Source organism: Gobio gobio (genome assembly GCF_949357685.1).
Source record: "Gobio gobio genome assembly, chromosome: 20".
In the NCBI taxonomy this organism is placed as follows: Eukaryota; Metazoa; Chordata; class Actinopteri; order Cypriniformes; family Gobionidae; genus Gobio; species Gobio gobio.
In genome coordinates, this window is record NC_137113.1 from 43222546 (window position 1) to 43237384 (window position 14839).

The 14839-nt window shown below is 41.0% G+C and overlaps 1 protein-coding gene across 1 annotated transcript in view; it reads right to left on the reverse strand.

Annotated features, from left to right (window-relative positions):
* LOC307116984 (integrin alpha-X-like) overlaps positions 1-14839 on the reverse strand; it is a 104274-nt gene that overhangs the window by 15294 nt on the left and 74141 nt on the right. The window contains exons 11-21 of the mRNA XM_079801615.1: positions 6849-6957; positions 6631-6767; positions 4779-4925; positions 4459-4662; positions 4169-4302; positions 3933-4078; positions 3629-3777; positions 2983-3114; positions 2814-2887; positions 2555-2696; positions 1342-1440 (exon numbers count right to left, since the gene is read on the reverse strand). Of these exons, the coding sequence (XP_079657741.1) occupies positions 1342-1440; positions 2555-2696; positions 2814-2887; positions 2983-3114; positions 3629-3777; positions 3933-4078; positions 4169-4302; positions 4459-4662; positions 4779-4925; positions 6631-6767; positions 6849-6957 (1473 nt within the window). The remainder of the gene's footprint in view (positions 1-1341; positions 1441-2554; positions 2697-2813; positions 2888-2982; positions 3115-3628; positions 3778-3932; positions 4079-4168; positions 4303-4458; positions 4663-4778; positions 4926-6630; positions 6768-6848; positions 6958-14839) is intronic.

Below are 14839 nucleotides of genomic sequence, written 5' to 3' on the forward strand. Positions count from 1 at the left end.
AATACACATGACTCTTTAGCACGACGCAATCGGTCACAAGACACACCAGAGCCAATGACATTTTACAATCAAAGCTGACGTAATGACGCAATTGGTCACGAGACATACGAGAGCCAATGAAATTTCACTATGGATACTGGCAATATTTGAAATTGAATGTGTTCATGATCTTCGGCGGATGGAGACGCTGATCGCTTTTGGGGATTTCCTTCACACAAATCAATCGCTTGGCCTCGGAACACTTAAAATATTTGTACTTTTTGAATAAATTGTGCATGCAGTCGTATCTGCCTGTTGTATCTGTGTTTTATATACCACACAAATGGGTAGGTTTAGGGATGGAATGGGGTTGGGTTACATGTTAAAACGTGTCTAGATAGCGTAAAAGAAATTATGCTGGCTGATTAAATTGAGAATCACACTCCAAAATGTCATAATGGCAAAATCATAACCCAATATATGATCATCATGACGATAACGTTCCCATGCCCAACGCGTCTGTGTATGACGCCAAAGGTTTCTCATTGAAATGAATGGAGCACTCAGCGCGTCGATATAGTGACGCCTTGGGGTACCTTTCGCGTCTTTATTGTGACGCAGAAAGCACTTGACCATGCTTCAGATTTTGACACCTTGGGAGTGAGAACGGGTTGGCACCTCAGCATGCGCTGACCCCTCTCTATGTTTTTACGTGTCCTACCACTTGTTGCTGTTGTTTCCAATTGCTTCCACTTTGTTATAATACCACTAACAGTTGACCGTGGTATATTTAGTAGTAAGGACATTTTACAAATGGACTTATTGCACATGTGGCAACTTATCACGGTACCACGCTTGAGTTCATTGAGCTCCTGAGAGCGACCCATTCTTTCACAAATGTTTGTAGAAGCGTCTGCATGCTTAATGCTTGATTCTATACACTTGTGGCCATGGAAGTGATTGGAACCCCTGAATTCAATGATTTGGAGGGGTGTCCCAATACTTTTGGCAATATAATGTATGATGGAGTTCAGCGATCTCCATTGTGATATTCTGCTCAAATGAACAAATTAAGTATCATACTGCCCATCAGTGGCTAAATCTGTGAGCAAACCTTCTTGGGGACTAATTGTAATAAATCTAAACATGAATCTCGACTATAAAATAAACCCTGTCTATGACATTCTATTGATTTGTGCTCACCTGAAAGTGCAATAATTCTCATGAAATGTAAAAAGAAATGTCCCAAATGAGAACAATCGTGATTAATAATTTTTGAGCAAAAAAATGATTATCAGTTTAACATTACAGTAACATGCATTCCTCCACATGAGCAAACGTGTCAGGGGTGTGATTATTGACCTGAGTGTTTCCTTTGAGGATGGGTTTACTGATTTGGCAGGTGGTTTTTCCCAGTTTAACTCCTTGCTCAGCATCCTGAGATTCACACTCCACTCTGCCCTGCTCATACAGAATGTTTATCATATATTTCAACACACACACACACACACACACACACACACACACACACACACACACATATCAAATATGCGTCTAACCAACATTCCATTTGTTACATAGCTTGAAAATATTTGTTAAAGGGGACCTATTATACCCCTTTTTATAAGATGAAATATAAGTCTCAGGTGTCCCCAGAATGTGCCTGTGAAACAAAATAACTCAAAATACACCACAGATAATTTCTTATATCATGTTGTAAATGGCCATTTTTGAGTGGAAGGAAAAACATGCATGTATCTTTGAATGCAAATTAACTTTTCCTCCCAGCCCCCTATCCAGAAGAGGGCGGAGCCTGAAGGGCCTACAGCTCGTGCCTCGGATACTCTGCCAAAAACGCAAACATCGGTTTGGTTTTGATCATCATCTCTATCGCGGTCATGCCCACATGACATTGCAGTTCAACATGAAAGTTTATTATCTGCATGCATTTAAAGCCACGTATTTGGTTTTCTGAGCGCGCACATCCGAAGCATGCACAACGCGTCCTGTGAGCATTAAACTAAGTTCTCTTTCACGTCTTATTACGCTTAAACTGTCAAATACACAAAGTTCACATAAACACAGTCAGTTATGTCTGTACATGTAAAAAGCAAGTAAAGAAATCACGTGTATATTAGATCATTGTATTAAAGTGAGAGCACTGTAATATAAAATAATATGAATCAAACAACAAAAGAAAAACAGAAAATCACTCACTGCTCTTGACTTAATAACTTTAGTAGCATTATTAAGAATATATTTATTGTATGTTGCTTTTAAACTCTCTGGTGAGGAGATAAACATGGCGGACTGTGTACAGCTCACTCAGGGCAGGGTCTATGTTAATAGGGCGGAGTCTGTCAGCAGTTGTGGGCGGGGCCTGAGCAATGTGATGGCTTATTCTGAGACACTTATTATGATTTATGGGGATTAAAAAAAAATAAGATTTTTTACCATTATAGGCTGGTTGTGTACTCACACTGCTGACACACATTTATGTACAACCTCCATTTAAAAGTGCATTGCATTGTTATCTTAATTAACTATCAATTTCAGCATATGTGCCTGTGTTTACCTGTTTAGATGTGATTCTCCTGTAGGAAAGTCCTAAGGGGTATTCGAGGGTGAAGAGAGTGTTGTATGAGTTTTCTCCTCTGTTCTCTACAAACACTGTCACATTGATCTCCTGCATTATCCCAACCTCTATGTTTGTAGATCTGGATCACAAAAACAAAAGACAGATATGTAAATACTTTCATAAGCATCAAGATGGTTTGGAATTATTCATTTCTTTTAATACTTCAGCTCAGAAATAGAGCACATGGTTTGCTTACCCAGAGAAATGGAAATCAATTCGGAGGTTGTCAACACATATATTATTAGATCCACAATTTATCTCAAAATCTAGCTGTAAAACAAAGTGAGGGCACAGACAAATTCATGAATTGTTCATATGTGATTAAGTTCTGCTAATTTCTGCTCTTTACACAGATGAACTCTTACATTATGGTCTGTGGAGGTCTTTATCTCTGGATGCAGTATTGGTCTCAAGTTTTGCATACTTCCTGATGGAAGACCCTCAAATGTGAAATTTAACTGATTGGACAAAGGGTTCAGAGCATCTTCTGAACAAGCCTTATGGAAACGAGAAATAATTAGACATGTTAATAACACAACACTCTACGATTATACTTGGGTCACTCTTGATATATATTTTATTCTTGTTATGCCCCCATCATATTTCTTAAAATGTTGTGTATAATATTAAACTCAACATTTGTAGTTTTATCACAATTAAGTAAACAATATATAGATCAGTGGCTCTTTTTTCTCCATTTCAGGTTTATTTACTTGCCGCTGTGTAAATAATCAAGTTATAATTAATAGTTTGTGTTGTGTTTAAATGTTTTTTATTTGGAATATCAACAGAAGACCATTTGTAACTACACTTTTTTTTTTTGCAAGCACAAAAAAAGTTACATTATAACAAAAAATGTATGAAACAAAGATAATTAATGAAGTTTGAATGCCTGATTTTTAAGTATAAAAAACAGAAATGACCATTTAGTCCCAAATTTTAACATAGATTCATCAGATTCACTGAAAATCTACTCATAAATGCAAAACAAAACTGGCATTTGATGCTTACCTCTATAAAAAAAGGATGACTTTTGCATACTATCTGCAAATTAATTTTCATCACATCACTGAGGAGCCTGTTTTTGGGTGTGAAGTATGCTCGATATTTCTGTCGCTTGGCATCCAGCATTATGGTGTAATTAATATTTGCAGCCAAACCTAACAAAGGTTTAATCATAAATTACCAAAAATATTAGCAGTGCAACAATACCGGATTTCAAGAGCACACCAGAATACTACAAACCCAGAGCAGAATATATGAACATATGTGATGTACGAACACTAAAAACTATGTAATTATATTATGAATAAACCTGTTATGCTATGTTGGTATTGGCTCATGGTGAAGCACACAGTCAGGGTGTTTTGCAGAGGCTTTGTGCAGTCTGTTTGGTCACCGGTTGGTATTTTGGTTTGGTTGTAAGTTACTTTGGTTTCCAAGAGCATGATGGGTCTGGACCTGAACGATGCACATATAACACATATGAATGATTATGGCTGAAACACTGTATTTTTATATAGTTTTAGTTCTTTATAGAAGAAAACAGACCTGAGAAGCAGAACTGCTCCCTTGGACCCAACAGCAATGTCAGGAAGGTTGTCTTGACTCTGGTCTAGAGAAGACTGACTCAATGAAATCCCAAAAAACTGCAAACTTGCTTGCACAGATGATCCAGCAATCCTCTGTTTCATTCAAGAGGGAAAAGAGATAACAAAAATATTAGAATATTAGAGAAGTGAGTCAAGGAAAAGTCATTCAAGAAAGGCGAACCACGAGGGTGAATATTATTTTAATGTGAATGATCCCTTTAAACTGCCACCAACCCACGTCTTTTTCACCTGTGAGTATTTTGAAAAGATCCCTCCATCTATCCCATTGAAGATGTAGATGCTGCCCTGTCCATCCTCCTCTAAAGGAGCTCCAATCAGCACATCCATGAAACCATCAAGATTCAGATCTGCTGGACTGGCCAGAGAAGAGCCAAACCGACCCCTCTGACCTGCCATGCCCTCCAGTGTATACGAAGCGTATTCTAAGTTTGCCTATGTAGATATAACAGAGAGGAGATAAACAGGGTTAAACAGACACAAATGTACATTTATTCACTCTTACCTGATGAAAAATTTAATTTGAATTGAATTTTTTTTAAATAACTGACCTGACTTGTGAAGATGTAAACAAACACTTTACCCTCCCGGTCAGACTCTATGTACGTTGGTGCAGAAACCAAAAGTAGGTCTGTATTGGAGTCCTGCTTAAAATCCACCACACACACCTCAGCTCCAAAATATGAGCCAATCTGAGGCTGAGAAAAGAGAAGTTTGAACATTAAAATAATCTGTACTCCCTACTGATACTAACATGCTACTCTACATTGTGTTTTGAGCCTTCTTGTTGTAACTTCATCAACAATTGGTTGAATGTATTTTTATTATGTTTATGTAATGCTGAGATACCAGGCTACAACTCCTGCTGTCACTGACAGCAGGATACCTGATACCTGCTGTCACTAACAACTGCACCATCCCTAAAGATCCTGGAAGCTGCAGCGAAATATTTGCATATTAAATATTAGCTTTGTTTCTTCAAATAACAAAAAATTTTACTACACAAGTTTAATTAAGTTGTGTCAGTCAGTTTCGATTAATGAGTTTGCTTTTGCCCTACTAGTGAACTGGTTGGTGTATGACTAGTCCTCCTCCAGCTAAGATGGTGTTCATTTGGTTTTTAAATTTGCCATTTTAAATTTTTTTGTTATTTGCCAAATTGCATTTTCCAGTAAATGAACTGGATCTGCTGTTTCATCTTTTTACCTTTAAGATACAATTCCCTCTGCTGCAGGAACACAGCTTTCACATTATATGTATTTAAATACAGAAATTTACCGTTAAACTCGTCAGACCAAGTGAACGGTCATAATATGGCTATACCATTATTTGAACAGTGGTTGAAAAAAATATACCATTTTTTCTTTAGTTTCGCTATTTGTCCAAGTTGATAACATTTTTAGTCACATGCATAATTACGTCATCTTTGCCTAAACTTTGCGAATGGTCCAAAGCACAATTTCGACATCAGCCGGTTCCGGATTTGTACATGCTTATACTGGAAATTATACAGGTTTGTTCACACAAACATCAAAACATTTTCAACAGATCCTGTTCAGACATCATCTTTAAACAGTAAAATGCTAGTCGTTTTCCAGCAAAGACTGTACAGTACAGTAAGTGCCTGTTGTCATGTGTAGAGAGGGGATTTTACTCTAGCACCACTGCAATATCTTACTTATTGCACAGTTATTGTATAGTGAAAATATTTGTATGCACATTTTGGGATATTGCATGAAGAAAAATGCTGGACGGAAAAGCCAAGATGTGCATAAATTCTAAAAAATGTGCATAAAAATGTTTTACGTTTAATTGAGGTGGATACTGCTTTATACAATAAGAAGACGTGTGCATAAACTATGATGGAAACATATTTACAGAATAAATCCCTGCCACAAAGAACTCATGTGACTTTGCCTCAGCAGTGGATGCGATTGGCTAACTGGACAAGCCAGTGGACAAATTTTGCACAGCATCTAAAAAAATTGGTCATTCTAAAATGTCTGAGCCAAAGTCTGTCATCAATGATTTGAAATAATGACACCCCAAAAGCGTCTCACACGATTGCGTTCCGAAACACCAGCACCATGACTGTGTTATGCATGCGTCTGTGCGCGCTGAGATGCAAATCCTTTATGATATATAAAAAAGAACCACAGTGGCTTCCCCGATAGCAGAAACTTCCATTTTTATTGTGCCAATTGATGATGATTTTGTTTTTTAAATGATTTTGTTTGTTTTGATTTAAACACATGGGATGGAAATGCTGCTTTATTTTCAAATGTTTTATGCAACATTCCAATTTTAGCGCATAGGTTAAATTCGCAACTTTGGATGGAAACATAGCTAATGGTGTTGTTTTTACGCATGGTTTTGACACCAAAAAAAATGTAAGTGAGCAACCTTGGGAGAGTCCAGCGGTGGTTTATATTGATTGGATTTGAGTTGTGATACAAAGACTTGTCCTTTATGCTTGTATCTCGGGGCTCCTAGAATAGCAAAGCTGGTCCCTGACACTGTTGCAATAGCCATCGAATAACCTTAAGAGAAAAGGCAATAGTTCAATAGCATGTTTATTCTGAGTTGAATTTACTGTTTGAGATTTTCAAAAAAAAGCTCACCTAGATAGCTGTCATGCTCAATGCCTGTTAGAAAGGAGAAGTTTGGAAAATATTCCTGATATCCACCTTTCCACTGGAAAGCTCCCACAGCACTTACTAACACACTTCCCTAAACAAAAAAGCAAAGCAAAACAAAACTGTACTGGATTTGGATACACACGTTAACATCTCAAGATATTTAAGGGTAAAGTTAGGGAAAGGTGTGGTGGTATGAGTAAGTTTAAGGGTAACGTTAGGGACAGGTGTGGTGGTATGAGTAAATTTAAGGATAAAGTTAGGGACAGGTGTGGTGGTATGACTAAGTTTAAGGGTAAAGTTAGGGACAGGTGTGGTGGTATGGGTAAGTTTAAGGGTAAAGTTAGGGACATTTGTGGTGGTATGGGTAAGTATAAGGGTAAAGTTAGGGACAGGTGTGGTGGTATGGGTAAGTATAAGGGTAAAGTTAGGGACAGGTGAGGTGGTATGAGTAAATTTAAGGATAAAGTTAGGGACAGGTGTGGTGGTATGACTAAGTTTAAGGGTAAAGTTAGAGACAGGTGTGGTGGTATGAGTAAGTTTAAGGGTAAAGTTAGGGACAGATGTGGTGGTATGGGTAAGTATAAGAGTAAAGTTAGGGACATTTGTGGTGGTATGGGTAAGTATATGGGTAAAGTTAGGGACAGGTGTGGTGGTATGGGTAAGTATAAGGGTAAAGTTGGGGACAGGTGTGGTGGTATGGGTAAGTATAAGGGTAAAGTTAGGGACAGGTGTGGTGGTATGGGTAAGTATAGGGGTAAAGTTAGGGACAGGTGTGGTGGTATGAGTAAGTTTAAGGGTAAAGTTAGGGACTGGTGTGGTGGTATGAGTAAGTTTAAGGGTAAAGTTTGGGACAGGTGTGGTGGTATGAGTAAGTTTAAGGGTAAAGTTAGGGACAGGTGTGGTGGTATGGCTAAGTTTCAGGGTAAAGTTAGGGACAGGCGTGGTGGTATGAGTAAGCTTCAGGGTAAAGTTAGGGACAGGTGTGGTGGTATGAGTAAGTTTAAGGGTAAAGTTAGGGACAGGTGTGGTGGTATGGGTAAGTATAAGGGTAAAGTTAGGGACAGGTGTGGTGGTATGGGTAAGTATAAGAGTAAAGCTAGGGACAGGTGTGGTGGTATGGGTAAGTTTAAGGGTAAAGTTAGGGAAAGGTGTGGTGGTATGAGTAAGTTTAAGGGTACAGTTAGGGACAGGTGTGGTGGTAAGGGTAAGTATAAGGGTAAAGTTAGGGACGTGTGGTGGTATGAGTAAGTTTAAGGCTGAAGTTAGGGACAGGTGTGGTGGTATGGGTAAGTATAAGGGTAAAGTTAGGGACAGGTGTGGTGGTATGGGTAAGTATAAGGGTAAAGTTAGGGACAGGTGTGGTGGTATGGGTAAGTATAAGGGTAAAGTTAGGGACAGGTGTGGTGGTATGGGTAAGTATAAGGGTAAAGTTAGGGACAGGTGTGGTGGTATGCGTAAGTTTAAGGGTAAAGTTAGGGACTGGTGTGGTGGTATGAGTAAGTTTAAGGGTAAAGTTAGGGACAGGTGTGGTGGTATGGCTAAGTTTCAGGGTAAAGTTAGGGACAGGTGTGGTGGTATGAGTAAGTTTAAGGTAAAGTTAGGGACAAGTGTGGTGGTATAAGTAAGTTTAAGGGTAAAGTTAGGGACAGGTGTGGTGGTATGGGTAAGTTTAAGGGTAAAGTTAAGGACAGGTGTGGTGGTATGAGTAAGTTTAAGGGTAAAGTTAGGGACAGGTGTGGTGGTATGAGTAAGTTTAAGGGTAAAGTTAGGGACAGGTGTGGTGGTATGGGTAAGTATAACGGTAAAGCTAGGGACAGGTGTGGTGGTATGGGTAAGTATAGGGGTAAAGTTAGGGACAGGTGTGGTGGTATGGGTAAGTATAGGGGTAAAGTTAGGGACAGGTGTGGTGGTATGAGTAAGTTTAAGAGTAAAGTTAGGGACAGGTGTGGTGGTATGGCTAAGTTTCAGGGTAAAGTTAGGGACAGGTGTGGTGGTATGGCTAAGTTTCAGGGTAAAGTTAGGGACAGGTGTGGTGGTATGAGTAAGTTTCAGGGTAAAGTTAGGGACAGGTGTGGTGGTATGAGTAAGTTTAAGGGTAAAGTTAGGGACAGGTGTGGTGGTATAGGTAAGTATAAAGGTAAAGTTAGAGACAGGTGTGGTGGTATGGGTAAGTTTAAGGGTAAAGTTAGGGAAAGGTGTGGTGGTATGAGTAAGTTTAAGGGTAAAGTTAGGGACAGGTGTGGTGGTATGGGTAAGTTTAAGGGTAAAGTTAGGGACAGGTGTGGTGGTATGAGTAAGTTTAAGGCTAAAGTTAGGGACAGGTGTGGTGGCATGATTAAGTTTAAGGGTAAAGTTGGGGACAGGTGTGGTGGTATGGGTAGGTATAAGGGTAAAGTTAGGGACAGGTGTGGTGGTATGGGTAAGTATAAGGGTAAAGTTAGGGACAGGTGTGGTGGTATGGGTAAGTATAAGGGTAAAGTTAGGGACAGGTGTGGTGGTATGGGTAAGTATAAGGGTAAAGTTAGGGACTGGTGTGGTGGTATGAGTATGTTTAAGGGTAAAATTAGGGACAGGTGTGGTGGTATGAGTAAGTTTAAGGGTAAAGTTAGGGACAGGTGTGGTGGTATGGCTAAGTTTCAGGGTAAAGTTAGGGACAGGTGTGGTGGTATGAGTAAGTTTAAGGGTAAAGTTAGGGACAGGTGTGGTGGTATGGGTAAGTTTAAGGCTAAAGTTAGGGACAGGTGTGGTGGCATGATTAAGTTTAAGGCTAAAGTTGGGGACAGATGTGGTGGTATGGGTAAGTATAAGGGTAAAGTTGGGGACAGGTGTGGTGGTATGGGTAGGTATAAGGGTAAAGTTAGGGACAGGTGTGGTGGTATGGGTAAGTATAAGGGTAAAGTTAGGGACAGGTGTGGTGGTATGGGTAAGTATAAGGGTAAAGTTAGGGACAGGTGTGGTGGTATGGGTAAGTATAAGGGTAAAGTTAGGGACAGGTGTGGTGGTATGGGTAAGTATAAGGGTAAAGTTAGGGACTGGTGTGGTGGTATGAGTAAGTTTAAGGGTAAAGTTAGGGACAGGTGTGGTGGTATGAGTAAGTTTAAGGGTAAAGTTAGGGACAGGTGTGGTGGTATGGGTAAGTTTAAGGGTAAAGTTAGGGACAGGTGTGGTGGTATGGCTAAGTTTCAGGGTAAAGTTAGGGACAGGTGTGGTGGTATGGGTAAGTATAAGGGTAAAGTTAGGGACTGGTGTGGTGGTATGAGTAAGTTTAAGGGTAAAATTAGGGACAGGTGTGGTGGTATGAGTAAGTTTAAGGGTAAAGTTAGGGACAGGTGTGGTGGTATGGCTAAGTTTCAGGGTAAAGTTAGGGACAGGTGTGGTGGTATGAGTAAGTTTAAGAATAAAGTTAGGGACAGGTGTGGTGGTATGGGTAAGTTTAAGGCTAAAGTTAGGGACAGGTGTGGTGGCATGATTAAGTTTAAGGCTAAAGTTGGGGACAGGTGTGGTGGCATGGGTAAGTATAAGGGTAAAGTTGGGGACAGGTGTGGTGGTATGGGTATGTATAAGGGTAAAGTTAGGGACAGGTGTGGTGGTATGGGTAAGTATAAGGGTAAAGTTAGGGACAGGTGTGGTGGTATGGGTAAGTATAAGGGTAAAGTTAGGGACAGGTGTGGTGGTATGAGTAAGTTTAAGGTAAAGTTAGGGACAAGTGTGGTGGTATAAGTAAGTTTAAGGGTAAAGTTAGGGACAGGTGTGGTGGTATGGGTAAGTTTAAGGGTAAAGTTAGGGACAGGTGTGGTGGTATGAGTAAGTTTAAGGGTAAAGTTAGGGACAGGTGTGGTGGTATGAGTAAGTTTAAGGGTAAAGTTAGGGACAGGTGTGGTGGTATGGGTAAGTATAACGGTAAAGCTAGGGACAGGTGTGGTGGTATGGGTAAGTATAGGGGTAAAGTTAGGGACAGGTGTGGTGGTATGGGTAAGTATAGGGGTAAAGTTAGGGACAGGTGTGGTGGTATGAGTAAGTTTAAGAGTAAAGTTAGGGACAGGTGTGGTGGTATGGCTAAGTTTCAGGGTAAAGTTAGGGACAGGTGTGGTGGTATGGCTAAGTTTCAGGGTAAAGTTAGGGACAGGTGTGGTGGTATGAGTAAGTTTCAGGGTAAAGTTAGGGACAGGTGTGGTGGTATTAGTAAGTTTAAGGGTAAAGTTAGGGACAGGTGTGGTGGTATGGGTAAGTATAAAGGTAAAGTTAGAGACAGGTGTGGTGGTATGGGTAAGTTTAAGGGTAAAGTTAGGGAAAGGTGTGGTGGTATGAGTAAGTTTAAGGGTAAAGTTAGGGACAGGTGTGGTGGTATGGGTAAGTTTAAGGGTAAAGTTAGGGACAGGTGTGGTGGTATGAGTAAGTTTAAGGCTAAAGTTAGGGACAGGTGTGGTGGCATGATTAAATTTAAGGGTAAAGTTGGGGACAGGTGTGGTGGTATGGGTAGGTATAAGGGTAAAGTTAGGGACAGGTGTGGTGGTATGGGTAAGTATAAGGGTAAAGTTAGGGACAGGTGTGGTGGTATGGGTAAGTATAAGGGTAAAGTTAGGGACAGGTGTGGTGGTATGGGTAAGTATAAGGGTAAAGTTAGGGACTGGTGTGGTGGTATGAGTATGTTTAAGGGTAAAATTAGGGACAGGTGTGGTGGTATGAGTAAGTTTAAGGGTAAAGTTAGGGACAGGTGTGGTGGTATGGCTAAGTTTCAGGGTAAAGTTAGGGACAGGTGTGGTGGTATGAGTAAGTTTAAGGGTAAAGTTAGGGACAGGTGTGGTGGTATGGGTAAGTTTAAGGCTAAAGTTAGGGACAGGTGTGGTGGCATGATTAAGTTTAAGGCTAAAGTTGGGGACAGATGTGGTGGTATGGGTAAGTATAAGGGTAAAGTTGGGGACAGGTGTGGTGGTATGGGTAGGTATAAGGGTAAAGTTAGGGACAGGTGTGGTGGTATGGGTAAGTATAAGGGTAAAGTTAGGGACAGGTGTGGTGGTATGGGTAAGTATAAGGGTAAAGTTAGGGACAGGTGTGGTGGTATGGGTAAGTTTAAGGGTAAAGTTAGGGACAGGTGTGGTGGTATGGGTAAGTATAAGGGTAAAGTTAGGGACTGGTGTGGTGGTATGAGTAAGTTTAAGGGTAAAGTTAGGGACAGGTGTGGTGGTATGAGTAAGTTTAAGGGTAAAGTTAGGGACAGGTGTGGTGGTATGGATAAGTTTAAGGGTAAAGTTAGGGACAGGTGAGGTGGTATGGCTAAGTTTCAGGGTAATGTTAGGGACAGGTGTGGTGGTATGGGTAAGTATAAGGGTAAAGTTAGGGACTGGTGTGGTGGTATGAGTAAGTTTAAGGGTAAAATTAGGGACAGGTGTGGTGGTATGAGTAAGTTTAAGGGTAAAGTTAGGGACAGGTGTGGTGGTATGGCTAAGTTTCAGGGTAAAGTTAGGGACAGGTGTGGTGGTATGAGTAAGTTTAAGGGTAAAGATAGGGACAGGTGTGGTGGTATGGGTAAGTTTAAGGCTAAAGTTAGGGACAGGTGTGGTGGTATGGGTAAGTATAAGGGTAAGGTTAGGGACAGGTGTGGTGGTATGGGTAAGTATAAGGGTAAAGTTAGGGACAGGTGTGGTGGTATGGGTAAGTATAAGGGTAAGGTTAGGGACAGGTGTGGTGGTATGGGTATGTATAAGGGTAAAGTTAGGGACAGGTGTGGTGGTATGGGTAAGTATAAGGGTAAGGTTAGGGACAGGTGTGGTGGTATGGGTAAGTATAAGGGTAAAGTTAGGGACTGGTGTGGTGGTATGAGTAAGTTTAAGGGTAAAGTTAGGGACAGGTGTGGTGGTATGAGTAAGTTTAAGGGTAAAGATAGGGACATGTGTGGTGGTATGGCTAAGTTTCAGGGTAAAGTTAGGGACAGGTGTGGTGGTATGAGTAAGTTTAAGGGTAAAGATAGGGACAGGTGTGGTGGTATGGGTAAGTTTAAGGCTAAAGTTAGGGACAGGTGTGGTGGCATGATTAAGTTTAAGGCTAAAGTTGGGGACAGGTGTGGTGGTATGGGTAAGTATAAGGGTAAAGTTAGGGACAGGTGTGGTGGTGTGGGTAAGTATAAGGGTAAAGTTAGGGACAGGTGTGGTGGTATGGGTAAGTTTAAGGGTAAAGTTAGGGACTGGTGTGGTGGTATGAGTAAGTTTAAGGGTAAAGTTAGGGACAAGTGTGGTGGTATGAGTAAGTTTAAGGGTAAAGTTAGGGACAGGTGTGGTGGTATAAGTAGGTGTGGTGGTATGAGTAAGTGTGGTGGTATGAGTAAGTTTAAGGGTAAAGTTAGGGACAGGTGTGGTGGTATGGGTAAGTTTAAGGGTAAAGTTAAGGACAGGTGTGGTGGTATGAGTAAGTTTAAGGGTAAAGTTAGGGACAGGTGTGGTGGTAGGGGTAAGTATAAGGGTAAAGTTAAGGACAGGTGTGGTGGTATGAGTAAGTATTAGGGTAAAGTTAGGGACAGGTGTGGTGGTATGGGTAAGTTTAAGGGTAAAGTAAGGGACAGGTGTGGTGGTATGGGTAAGTTTAAGGGTAAAGTTAGGGACAGGTGTGGTGGTATGGGTAAGTATAAGGGTAAAGTTAGGGACAGGTGTGGTGGTATGAGTAAGTTTAAGGGTAAAGTTAGGGACAGGTGTGGTGGTATGAATAAGTTTTAGGGTAAAGTTAGGGACAGGTGTGGTGGTATGGGTAAGTTTAAGGGTAAAGTTAGGGACAGGTGTGGGGGTATGGGTAAGTATAAGGGTAAAGTTAGGGACAGGTGTGGGGGTATGGGTAAGTATAAGGGTAAAGTTAGGGAATGGTGTGGTGGTATGGGTAAGTATAAGGGTAAAGTTAGGGACAGGTGTGGTGGTATGAGTAAGTTACGGGTAAAGTTAGGGACAGGTGTGGTGGTATGAGTAAGTTTAAGGGTAAAGTTAGGGATAGGTGTGGTGGTATGAGTGAGTTTTAGGGTAAAGTTAGGGACAGGTCTGGTGGTATGGGTAAGTTTAAGGGTAAAGTTAGGGAGAGCTGTGGTGGTATGAGTAAGTTTAAGGCTAAAGTCAGGGACAGGTGTGGTGGCATGATTAAGTTTAAGGCTAAAGTTGGGGACAGGTGTGGTGGTATGGGTAAGTATAAGGGTAAAGTTAGGGACAGGTGTGGTGGTATGGGTAAGTACAGTATAAGGGTAAAGTTAGGGACAGGTGTGGTGGTATGGGTAAGTATAAGGGTAAAGTTAGGGACAGGTGTGGTGGTATGGGTAAGTATAAGGGTAAAGTTAGGGACAGGTGTGGTGGTATGGGTAAGTATAAGGGTAAAGTTAGGAACAGGTGTGGTGGTATGAGTAAGTTTAAGTGTAAAGTTAGGGACTGGTGTGGTGGTATGAGTAAGTTTAAGGGTAAAGTTAGGGACAGGTGTGGTGGTATGAGTAAGTTTAAGGGTAAAGATAGGGACAGGTTTGGTGGTATGGCTAAGTTTCAGGGTAAAGTTGGGGACAGGTGTGGTGGTATGAGTAAGTTTAAGGGTAAAGTTAGGGACAAGTGTGGTGGTATGAGTAAGTTTAAGGGTAAAGTTAGGGACAGGTGTGGTGGTATGGGTAAGTATAAGGGTAAAGCTAGGGACAGGTGTGGTGGTATGGGTAAGTATAAGGGTAAAGTTAGGGACAGGTGTGGTGGTATGGGTAAGTTTAAGGGTAAAGTTAGGGACAGGTGTGGTGGTATGAGTAAGTTTAAGGGTAAAGTTAGGGACAGGTGTGGTGGTATGAGTAAGTTTAAGGGTAAAGTTAGGGACAGGTGTGGTGGTATGGGTAAGTATAAGGGTAAAGCTAGGGACAGGTGTGGTGGTATGGGTAAGTATAAGGGTAAAGTTAGGGACAGGTGTGGTGGTATGGGTAAGTATAAGGGTAAAGTTAGGGACAGGTGTGGTGGTATGGGTAAGTTTAAGGG